This window comes from Caloenas nicobarica, chromosome Z (assembly GCF_036013445.1).
Source record: "Caloenas nicobarica isolate bCalNic1 chromosome Z, bCalNic1.hap1, whole genome shotgun sequence".
In the NCBI taxonomy this organism is placed as follows: domain Eukaryota; kingdom Metazoa; phylum Chordata; class Aves; order Columbiformes; family Columbidae; genus Caloenas; species Caloenas nicobarica.
In genome coordinates, this window is record NC_088284.1 from 12,869,820 (window position 1) to 12,882,067 (window position 12,248).

A 12,248-nucleotide genomic window follows, 5' to 3' on the forward strand; every position below is an offset into this window, starting at 1 on the left:
CCACAGGCCATAGTGTGTAATGTCACTATGAGCTGTTGCAGACGCCACTGTTTGGCCTTTCTGCTGGAGACGATTCACCCTCTGTAGCAGGAAAAAAAAAAAATCATTCAACGTACAGAGATTCCTATACAAAGGTTTCTCCTGGAGAGAAACCTGTTCGGTGCGTGAGCTCAAAATCAGAGCTTTGAGACCTATCTGCTCTTATCTATCCTTCGACATTTTTTTTCTCCATTATGTTGGAGCACAACATTTCACTACCTCATCCATTTCTGTTTGCAAGATCAGCCTATTTTACCTATTACATTTCTCTCTAGAGTGTCTGGAAGATAAATTTGTTTACAAGTGCCATGTGAATGCAGGCAAATCTGTCAGTACAAAACTGTAATTCTGCGTTTATGAAAATTCCAGGCATTTTCACATTTACACTTACATAACAGAAGATATTTATTTTCTTTCCTCCCTTCCCCTGCCTTTATGTTTTTGCTGTCCAGCATTACCAACAAATTTCTTTTCTCAATAAGCTGGAAAATTACATAATGAAAAGTATCTTTCTGATTTTTTATCCCCTAAGGAAAATACTTATTTTATTCTCCTTCTTTTTGCAAATGGTCAGTACTCTTATAAAATGCAAGATTCACTGGGTGCACAAACCTTACAAAACATGAAATGCCAAACGAAAACACACACGCATTCATATTAGCAATTATACCAGATAACACACCCGATATGTATTACAATTTTAAAGCCCATCTGCTTTAGCTTCTGACTTCAGAGCGTCCTCAGTTGTTTTTGAGGTGTGGGACAAATCCACACACATGACAGCCCTGACAGCCTTTTCATCTGCATCCAGAGGTGTGTTTCAGAAAAGCCAGCTGTCAAGCAGATGAGGTCACTTGTGAACGGTTGAAAAAATGGCATTAAAACCTTAACAAACTTCTAGGTGGACAACTGATTTAGTGGCATTCCCCATCAGAAGCAATTTCTAATGTTACTCTGACACACGTAAGATATGCTGTGTAATCAATGCATGCAAACATGCAATAAATTTTTCAAACCATTACTTTTCTAGATTTAGGGAAGTTGCCATTTGGCTAAACATTGTTTTAAATAAATGCCTGCTATTGCATTCTATTTCCTTTTTTTCTACTTCTACAGTATAGGAAAAAAAGACACTTCCAAATCATCGGGAGAGCCTTTTTTTTTTTTTCTGCTTGCTGTGACTGTAGCAAGCTGTGCTTTAGTCCACTGAGCATGGAAGTGTCTGCAGTACATACTCACAAGACCTCAGCTTCCCTGATGACAACATTTGCCTTATCTCAGTTGCAGGCTACAAGGCAAGGAAGCAGAACCTGGACTTGGAAAAAGAGATTTCCCTCAACTGCAGTTGCTGGAGTTGGACATTTTAACCCCAACTGAGGATTAATCAGCTCTCTGTCTTTGGAAATGTTATTTGCCCAGTATAAATGACATAAACCAAGATCATCATCTTAGTTTATTTTTCTAGAGTCCTTAGCATGCTACATTAACCTGACAATGTTTAATCTTGTGTTCATTTCACAATACACTTCATGCAATTCACAGCTGTGATCGGCTTTACACTGACATTACACATTTCGACCTAGCCTTGGGAAAAGAATAACTCTTAATATTATTTCTCTGAGAAGTGTCCGAGCTCAAACAGCACAGAAGCAGCTCATGCTAGTTTCATGTGCATATTTCTTTCTTCTGCCTTTTCTTTCACTAGAACGTTGATCACTGGCATAAGATTGTAAGATCCTTTAGTCCATTTGCAATTGAACTACGTTTGTTTGATTTCTTATGTCCTGAGGAGTTCTCTCTTATAAAACAGCATTCAAGTATTCTAGTTTAACATCCCCATTTTTCTGAGTTAAGGAACAAAGTAGACCTTGGGCTTCTGTTTCCATTATGAGTCTTCCAGAGTCCCATAACTGGTAGCCATAAAGTCTTCCTTTGTGACACACACTCAGCACTAAAGCCAGAGTATTGCTATTTGGCATTATCCGGTGAAGTGCAAGAAATTAAATAAGTTATGTCTTTATTGCTATAGTACAATACCAAGCAAAGTCACATTTTAATACAATTGCAAGGGCTTCATAGGGTACATGTCCCTCTTCTTATGGCCCAGTAGTTCAGCTGCACTGCAAGCATCACTTGGCTATCACTGTTGAATGTCAGTCTAAGAAGATGTGTTGAGTATTCTTGAGTCTGAAGAATCAGACCTTTCATCATACTCATCTTCTGTGTAAATCGGTTGCTTAGACACAATAGGACACCCGTCATCAGGGATTGAGATCCTAGGATCTTCTGGTGAGCGGGAAGGAAGGACAGGTGAGCTTCGGAAAACACTGGCTGAGTTGCTAGAGAAAGGACTGACATACTGGGACCGCAGTTGGTACTGCTGCTGCAGTGTCATGGTGTTCCACAGGGTGACATCATTGGGCAGGAATGGGCTGGACTGGTTTCTTGCCAAAGTGTTCCTCAGCATCAGCGGGTAGCGCGGTGGCTGCGGGAAAGGGTGTTGCAAAGGTACAGCCAGAGGATTTGGCACAACATTACTGGAATCGGCAGAGAACCTCAGTGTGTCAGGAACCCTAAATGCTGAGCCCACAGACCACTTGGAAGAGGAAATAGGGTACGAACTCAGCGTGTGTTCAAAAATGTGCCCGTTGGAAGGCAAAACAAGACCATCAGATTCTGCAGAAGTTCTCTCTCCACTGGCCACCGAAGACCGGCTGGACAGGAGAACTTCTACAGCACTCACCAGATCACCACCACATCCCTTCAGGATCAACTCCAGCACAGTTGGCTTTTGGTTAGGGAAGATCTTTTTCAAGACTTCGAGTGGAGGTCTGTTGGCTTTCAAACTGAAAGGTAAAGAAACTGTCCCAGAAGGACCTTCTATCAGGAGGTGGTTTTGCTCTGGGTGGTACTTGGGACTGTTTGGATGGCTCTCTGTGCTCCCACCATTTTTCTGAACTGCATAACCAACCTCATCCACCGAAACAATTTCAGGGCTTTCAGGGGTGAAGCAATTTTTTGTTTTAGTCATGTCTGGGGAGCTCCTTTGGTCTGTGTCTTTGTCACTGTAGGTCTCGGCATTGTCTGCTCCACTGGCATCACCCAACCGTTCCTCACTCGTGTCTGCAAAGAGAAGGCAAAGAAGTTAATGAAAAACTAAGGCCAAAAGCTTTTATAGACATTTGAGGATACAATCTTCTTAAAGTGAACAGAGTGGGATCAGGAGGGAGAAGAAGTATGGGGACGGATGAAGGGATTTTTCACAGAGATCCTGCTAAAATTAAGGTCTCTTTGCAACATCTCATAAGAACAAAACGGCAAATGAGTAATGTGACCTGGTCTAGGCATTTTATGCTGCCTTACAGATATCTGTCTCATTCTCCCATGTATAAGAAAAGAAGCAGTGGCCATTTTTCTGCTGTGCCAAATATGCTGTATCAGTCCTCTCTCACTGGTTACAAAGCAGCAACACACCACCCAAGTGCAAGCTTTCTCAGAGGAACTTCAGCACTTTCACATCATAATTCCTCACTAGCACCATCTTGCTGGCTGTGAGCTGAAGATATTCAGGGGGCTCCTGGGAGACAAAAATTCCCTCTGCAAGCCCAACGGCGTTGGTGGAACCACTCCACCGCTCCACCATGACTACTGGCTGAAGGCTGAAGACATCTTCAAATAAATCAGTGCATTCCAGTTCTGGCTCTGCAGAAACTAGTTCCTTCCCCAGCAAGATCAGAGGCTTTTCCTCCAAATCCTGGAACATAGCTGATGCCTTGGTCCATCAGAGCACAGAAAAGTTTGTTTTGCAGAAGACCTCTGGAAGGCATCTGGTCCAAGCTCCTGTTCAAAGCAAGAGTAATCTAAAACACAGAGTGGGTTGCTCATGTCCCTGCTCAGCTGAGTTTTAAGTAATTCTAAGGATGGAGATTCCACAACTTCTCTCAGCACTTGTTCCAGATACCTTGCTTTTTGTGTGCTAAACTAAGAAGGGCAAGAGCTGAGTACAGGGCTGAAAACAAGCCCTTTGACCATGCTGTCTCCGGGTAAACTGTCAAAAATGGGGATACTCCAAGTCTCTGGTCACTTTGGTAATGCCTGGCCAGAGTATGGAAACATTTGAAGACAGCTTATCAGAAAAAAAGAAGAGAAGAAATCTTGACAGCTTTCACAGTTCATGTACAAGGATGGCAATGTTATTTGCTTGAGATTGTTAACAACCACTTCCCAAGGACGCTGTTCTGTTGGCCTCCTTCATACAACACAGTGATGACTTCCCTGGGAAGCATCAAGGTATGGGGAAGGACTGCTGTCCAAGCTGCAGCTGACAGAGCCTGCTTTAACTGCACAGGGCAGTGCTTTTGAACACACCTATGTGAAAGACTATCTGCAGAAAACAATACAACTATTTGCTTCGTTTCCCAAGCCCCTGGTGATCATCACACCTAGGTTAAAAAGCTATAAGAAGCAAGCAAAGGCTCCCAAAATGTGCTGGTGATCACCCCTGCCCAACTAAGATGTAACAAGTTAAAGGCATGCAAGCACTGAGCCTCACTGCTCACCACAGACAGTCATGCCCCCTTCTCACCTCAGGAACGGGCAAGGCATTTTCCCATACAGTGGGCCAAGTTTAGTGTTGGATAGATCAGCTCAAGACCAACTCTATGGGTGCAATTTACCCACCTTGAGAAAGAAGCAAGGGTCTGAGCAAGCCTGTGCTGAACAAGAAGCAACTGTGCTTGCTAGAACAGGAGTTATAAATAAATACGAGATCCTAGCAGAGCACAGGCAGACAGTGTGTCAAAGGGAGATTCTCCTCATGAGGATGGCTGTATGAGGATGGCTGTGCCAAGCAGAAGTGATGGTCCCTCCCACAGAGCTATGAGATGCTGCTAGTTTGGGCTGCAGAAGCTGAGTATGAGAGTGGAGCTGAGGAATATGGATGCCCTTCTGAAGATCTCGCCCTTGTCTTTTAGCTGGCTAACCTGTCATGGGTACCCATTTTTTATTGGTTGTGCTCTCTGTCTGGTGCAAACAGAGAAGCAATAACTGTTCATGTAGGTATATTACAGAGAAGGCACTGTATATACACTCTCCTTTTCACTCAGTCTGACCTCAGGAGCCAAAGTGGAATGCACAGAATGTTTGCTGGTAGCAAGCTGGCAACGTGTATCCTTTTGAGGAGGTAGTAAGACCTCGAAATAACTCATCCATTATTTGAAAAAAACGTGACGCTCACACTACCTTTCCCTCCTAATCTCTTCACATGTTCATAATGATGCATTTATTACAAAGGACAAGGTGTTAAGGATAATTCATATCTAAGTGAATGGGCAATTTATACATCGAAGGCTTACCGGGTAGCCTAAGGACAGCTAATTGCCTGTGTCCCTGTCCTGCCAGAGATAGAGAGGCATTCAAGGGAAACGATGGTCCTAATTCCCACGTAAATATATTGCACTGTGATACCAAATATTACCAAATGGACAACATGCAGGAGTTATCGTATTTCAGAACTACTGCACTTTTCCAGAGTACCTTTATAGGCTGACAACAAGCATCACTGGGGACCAAATATATGCTTTCAAAAAAAACCAAACCAAACCAAAACAAACAAACAAACAAAAAAAAAACAAACAAAAAAAAAACCCCAAAAAACATCTACTAAGGTTATAATTCCCTCATACACTGATCCTGAATAATTATTATTTTCAATATATTTCACGTTTGTTTAGTTTTCCGTTTCTTTCGAAGTATCCTTATGAGGCTTGGCTAAAAATTTTCTTAGGGTTCTGAAAACTCATCCCATTGTAGTTTGTATCATCAGGAGGCTGCACAGATCCCGACTCCCGGCCTTGCACAGGTACGTTTTCCGCGTACAGCACAGATCATAGAGGAGCATCTCACCAGACCCTTAGACTCACAGAGTCAAACCCGCGAAACGAGATTCCAGTGATTCACATCAAATGCTGCTATTAACACAAGGAGGGTTATCCCCTCTTGGTTACCACTGAGTTTGGATCCTATGATAATGCCGTTGTTTTGTTTGTTTGTTGTTTCTCCGCCTTTTTGAGACCATTTCTCGCGGGCGGTATTTGCCAGCGGTGCTGGGGACGGGTGGGACGGGGCGGCCGCTGCCGCCCTGCTCGGCGGGTTCCCCGTGGTCTCCTGCCTGGCGGGTCGTGTTTTGGCGATGCTTTTTTCCTCTCAGACACCACTTCCCTGCGGCGCTCACGGTGCCGGGAGGGCCGGGTGGAAAGCGTGCTCCGGGGACTGTCCCCACCGCTTCACGGGAACTGCCGAGATCGAGTTTTTCGTTTGTTTGAAACAGGCGCAAAGCGGCAATCGTCAAATAAACAAATATTTGGAAATATACATTAAAATGGCCTTACGCGGGCACTGAAGAGTAGGATTATTGCGTGAACGTATTCATGCCAAATCTCTATATTTTCAGGCACAAAACTAATATTTTTTAAATTCAGAATATACAGTTCGCTGCGCTTAGCCAAAGGTATTTTTTGCACCGCTAGCAAGTGTCACATGAGGATGTTCCAGTCTTTAAGAAAGAAATCGCATCCTCAGACATTTTTTACGTTCTGGGTTTTGAGTGTTTTGTTTGGTTTTGTTTTTCCACACCTTCTGTTTCAAATTACCTGCATTCAAGTATTCATTTTGCCAGTCCTGAGGAAACTAGGGAAATTGTTTTCTTATTGATATAAACGATTTGGAGTATTAATCAAATAACACGCATGCGGAGACAGATACATACCCAGATCTACAGAGGTGCAGTGCAAATACAGATACACACGAAACACGCTACAGTGGGAGAACTGTGCACGCATACACGGTAAAATCGACATTAATAAATAAAGCTGCTACGAATTTGGAGGACTGTATATCCCCAATTTTCTTTGCCTATTTATACATCTAGGATCATGAGTCATATATTGTAAAGGGGCCAAATAAAAGTAAAACGGGTAAGAGAGAGAAGCCGTTCTCCTCAAATTAATAACTTGTCTGGAAAAGTTGGTCTAATACTTTGGAACCAAATTTACTTCCCTGATATTCCCACTGTTGACTTTCTGTTACAACAGCTTGCAGTCTTGATTGTTAAGACAGCTTTTTCTGCAACACAGATTTTCTTGGTTTTTCTTCTTCCCCAAAACATTTGCTATGTTCCATATTCCTATTGTTGGAATGGATTGATAACCAAAACTAACAGAAAGTCACATAAAGCTTAAGGTGGTTTGTATGTGTATGTGTGTGTTTTGTTCGTTGGTTTGATCTTTGGTTGATTAGTTTTGGGGTTTTTTGTGGGTTTTGGTGATGGTGGTGGGTGTTTGTTGGGGGGCTGGCGGGGTGTTGTTTGTTTGGTGGTGGTGGTTGTGGGTTTGGTTTTTTTTTTGAGAGGGGGTGGGTTGTGTTTGTTTGGTTTTTAATGAGTTTTACTCCAGACTTTCTTCCCTATCTTCAAAGGTCTAGCGCACTTTGTAGAAGACTAGTCAGTTCCCAAACTAACACAGAGACTGTGTGACTAGCTATGAAATTAACAGGAAGCTCAATACAGCATTGTATTAATTTTTTACAAGCCTTGATAACTATTACCAAGACAGAGAAATCTAACACGTGCTTATGTGGGAGATAAAGGTTCGTGAGCATGATATCAGGGGGAGGTTACCACAGGCAGATGCAACAGGGGTAGTTTCTAGGGGCTTTATTTGTGCAGAGCAGAACTTCGCAAATATCCCACCGAAATGACTAATTCTGTCAGGAACAAAAATTAATGGATCTGATTCTGCCGTACATCGGGAAATACCTCCTCCGTACTGAAAAAAAAATCTTTCCAGACATTAATGTTTTGGGGGCATTAGAAACAAGGAGGGCTGGGGTAGCAAATAATTACACCCTCTGTTCTAACGACAGTTTTAATACAGGTAGCGGGGCGAGAGGAAAGAGAGAGAGAGAGCCGTGTCGTTCAGAGCAGGCAGGGTGGCTGGAAATAAATATGTTATCTGGTTAAACCGTGTCTGGGGGCAGGTGACAGGAGGACTCCCCGTGGAGATAATTTTCAGCTTTGCTCTCACGCATTCCCATGTTCATGAAAGAGAGGGAGGCGTGGGGAGGGAAGAAAAATCTGTAACGGGAAACGCGGGACGGTAGGGGTGAAGTTGGGGCTGCTCCCCAGCACCACTGGTCCCGGGGCGGGGGTGCCCACCACTCCAGCCTGGCCTCACCGCGGGCGGGGGTTGGCGCGGGGGGCCTTGATTGATGAAGATCTCCTCTGTTGTTCCCCTCCCCGTAAAGCTGCTAGCAGAAAGTGCTGACTGGCTGGCAAGGAAGAATTTCTCATCAATACACTTTGATTGTATTTTGCAAACAAAATGCCTGTTGCTTGGTAACATTTCACTTGAGCTTGACCTTCCCCAAAAGTTATTGCTATCAGATTCGATTTACATTGTCCTCCCGTGATTACTGTAATCTTTTAAGCTGGGAAGTTCATACATCAGGGGGAAGAAAAGTTGGGCGTGCGAGTCAATATCATTCCTATCCACCAGATTTATATCCTGCTAGCGAAGTTTATTTGTTTCGCTCTCTGGAAGGAGCCAAGGCGGGGGGGGTTGTTGGTTTTTGTTTGTTTGTTTGTTTTTCCCCGGCCTTTCCCCCCGCTCCCTCCGCGCGGTTCCTGCCCTGGCCAAGCGCCGCCGCCCGCGCAGGGGGCGTTGAGGCTCCGCGCCGCCGGGGGCTGCGGCCACGCGGAAATTTGGGGGAGCGGAGGGACCCCAAAGCCCCGGCCCTGGGAAACAGCCAGCAGGACCTGACGGAAATGCGTGGGATGGGGAGGGACGAAGGGCGAGCAGGTAGCGCCGAGGGCCGGCCCAGGGAAAGCGGCTCCCAGGACACCGACAGACTCGCCACACCGACGGACCCGGCCGTCGCACCACCTCGGGCCCCAGGGCTGTGTCTTCCCAAGAGCTGGAGGAGAAGCGTACTGTTCCGACGCCCCGGCGGGCGCCTCCGTGGCCGGGCCTGCTCCATATCCGTGCCCTCGGAGAAAGTCCGGCTGACCCCGTTCCCCCACACGGCCCCGTCGGGCTCCGGCAGCTCGCCGAGTCGGGCAGAAACCCAGAGTTTGCCCTTCCCTATCTGGGGCACCGGGTAAGATTTCCCCGCAGTCGCCGCTTGTCAAGCGGAGCGGGCTGCCGAGAGCCGCCCCGGACGCGGCCTAACGGGGACACATCAGAGCGGGAGGGAAGCGGAAACAACCGGGTCGCCCCTCTCATCCCCTGCCGTTCGTCCTGGCCCTCCTTGCTCCGCAGAAACCCGCCGGGTTCCGGCGCCGCTGGTGCCCGAAGTTCCCCTTGGAGCTTTTGTCCTGGACGACGTCCCGCAGCCCGATGCCCTGGGTACGCGAACCTGGCGAGCGGCTCCAGGCGGCTCAGCGGGAGCGGCAGAGGGACGTGCGGGTGCGACCCACGCGAGACGCGGCCACTCCGCGGCCGGCCTGGGGGGAACAGGCCCAGAAGCGGCACGTCGGGGAGCCCCTTGGCAGTAGCGGCTTTTGCCGGACCCTTCGGCTGGTCTCGGCGGCTGCGAGCCTGGGTGAGAAGCAGGCCCGGCGCTGTGCGGCTTCTTGCTTTTTAAGGCCGACAAGGCGCACCCGCAGAGCTTTCTCTCTTTCCCATTCCTTCCCACGGCCCCCGTCGGGAGGAAGAGAAAGCCCTCGCCTCTCTTCCCTGGGCACCCATCCTCCGAGACCCGCCCACCGGCGTCCCGGCCCGGCCGCTGCCTTCCCTTCCCCTCCTCCCCGGGCCCCGCGCGTCCCTCCCCGCCGCGCGGTGCCCGGCCCGGCCTCACCTGCCTTGGGGAGCGGCCCTGGGAGCGCGGGGGGCGGCTCGGCGGCCCAGCGCAAGGCGGCGGCGGCGGCCAGCTCGGCGGGGGCCCGCGGCGGCGCGGCGCAGGGCGGCGGCCCCGGCGGCGGGGCTGCGGGCTCGGCGCTGCCCGGCGGCCCCGGGAGGGCGCGCAGGGAGTCCGGGAGGAGGCTCTCCAGGCTCTCGTTGGCCTGCTGCCGGCGCAGCGCCACCTGCGCGGCCATCACCCGCTGCCGCTCGATGATGAGGATGCACTTCTCGCAGGTGCAGTCCTTGAAGCGGCAGTAGCGCTTGTGGCCCTTCAGCCAGGACAGCACGCCGTGGTTGCGGCACCGGGCGCACTTGGGCGTCCGCTGCAGCGGAGCCCGCGGCGGCTGCGACACCGGGCCGCCCATGTAGAGGTACGGGGACCCGTAGCCGTTCATGCCCGCGGGAGGACCCCGGCCGGCTCCGGGCCGGAGGAGGGGGCAGCGGGGGCGGGCGCAAGCCGGAGCGGCGGAGGAGAGGAGGCGGGCGGCTCTGCCCGCGGGCTCCGCAAGGGGCGCGGCCCCGGCCCCAGGCCGGCGGGGGTACCCGCCGCGGTGGCACCGGCGGCCAGAGCGCTGCCGCCGGCCGAAGCGACACTGCCACTGCCCGCGCCGCCCCGCCGAGCCCAGCTCCCCTCTGCCCGCCCCCGCCCCCCCCCCGCCCCCCGCCCGCCCCTCTCCGCCACCCGCCTTCCCGGCTGCCGCCGGGGAATGGAGGAAGAGGAGGGAGGGAGAAGAAGTAGGGAGGTTTGGGGGGGCCCTCTGCCCCGCCGTCGGCGGTGGCGGGGCTATCCGCACGGTGCTGAAGTCGTCCTTCCCTAAGCAGGCCCGGACCGGAATTGATGCCTCCCACCCACCACCCCTCCCCACAGCCTTCCCCGCGAAAGTGCCCTGGGCTGGGGGCAAGTGGGTCTGTGAGGTTTCCTCGGGCTCCGGAGCGGCTCCGCAGAACCGGGATCTCAAAGTTCAGGAGGGGCGTTCGGACCCCGCGCGGGACCCCCTCGGAAGCCCACCGGACACTGCGAGCGGCGACATGGTTGTGGCTGCTGCCGTACAACCGTCTGTGTCACAGCGCTGCGGCAGGTGTTGAGCCCAAAGTTCTATCAAAGTTTTGAAGCCGCCAGAAGCTGCCCTGGAGCAGCAGCTGCCCTGCAGCAGGAGCTGGCCGGAGCCAGCTGCGCGGAGCCGGGCAGCTGCGAGCGGTATCTGTCCCTTCTCCCCCCTCTACCCACTCTGCATCCCTCGCCAAGGCAACTGCTGAAACGCAAATGGTGGTTATAGAAAGGCACGTGCAATTTAGGGCAAGCCAGGCTTCTTGCCACCTAGTTGATGTGTTTGATGCGGCGGGGTGGTAATTTTCTGTATCTCTGCCCGCGGGGAAGCTTCTCGCTGAAACACGCATATTTCCGATACGGCAGCGACACGTTTAAATCCAAATGTAATGTATTAGTGAAAGAAGGCATGGGAATATCGGCTGGGGGAAAACAAATTCGCTGCAAGCGTTTATCTGCCTGCGCACCGGTACTTGGCGGCATAGAGTTCGCGGGTAAGCAGCCACTGCTGCTTGGACTTGAACTCGTTACGCTGCTCTAAGATTTCCCCTGCTTTTCCACTGTAACCGCCATGCTAAAAAAAAAAAAAATAACGACGGTACGTAATTAGAAAATCAGACTTAAAACTCGGGAAGTATTTCCCTGGAAATAATAAAAAGCACGGTGTGTGCTATGAAGGTATTTGCGCGATATATCATTAGTTGGCTCTTTCTTAATTACTTTTCTAGGGGAAGAGTGACACAGGGAGATTTTTCCTCCCACGGCGATGTGGGGTATGAGGAACGATGAGCGCCCCAGCGGAAATACCCTCTGCTGCCGGTTAACCGCACCGAGGCAGGGAGGTGAATCAGATCATAACTGCGGGGAACAGTCCGTTTTCTAGCAGCGCCGGTGAGACCGATGCGATCTCGGTTTCTTTGCTGCCGGGATGCACGCACCGCGCTTGGACAGCCCTGCAGCCCGCCGTACCGCGAACTGGTCTCTCCTGCGGCGCATCTTACACACCCCTGGGTCCCCGTCGGGGGAAGTAAAACAAATCAGTGGTGCTTCCTCCGCGGATCAAATAAATATTCAGTGATCTCAACATTGCGAGGGCCGCGTAAAAGACGCTGTGCAGCTGCCCTCGGGTATCCGTTCCCTCAAAACGAAGAAGAGGGGTGCAAGCGCCGGTGCGATGCGGGAAGGTGGGGGTGGAAAACTACCCTGTTCTGCCAGCAGGAGAGGGACCTGCGGGGCATCTCCGCCGCTCGCCAGAGCGGCGGTTG

At 50.3% G+C, this 12,248-nt stretch overlaps 1 protein-coding gene across 1 annotated transcript; it reads right to left on the reverse strand.

Moving 5' to 3' along the window:
- Positions 1-2,197: 2,197 nt before the first annotated feature.
- On the reverse strand, positions 2,198-10,330 carry DMRT3 (doublesex and mab-3 related transcription factor 3). The gene is made up of 2 exons (XM_065657592.1): positions 9,892-10,330; positions 2,198-3,162 (listed from the first exon to the last, which is right to left on the reverse strand). Exons 1-2 carry the CDS (start codon positions 10,328-10,330, stop codon positions 2,198-2,200), a joined length of 1,404 nt encoding a protein of 467 aa, XP_065513664.1.
- Between the last annotated feature and the right edge of the window lie 1,918 nt (positions 10,331-12,248).

What these genes read in the sequence shown, in the direction of transcription:
- DMRT3 (XM_065657592.1), bottom strand. Translation starts at nt 10,330, where the DNA reads ATGAACGGCTACGGGTCCCCGTACCTCTACATGGGCGGCCCGGTGTCG. An exon ending in AGGGCCGCTCCCCAAGGCAG is followed by an intron (nt 3,163 to 9,891) that starts GTGAGGCCGGGC and finishes TTCTCTTTGCAG; the next exon opens with ACACGAGTGAGGAACGGTTG.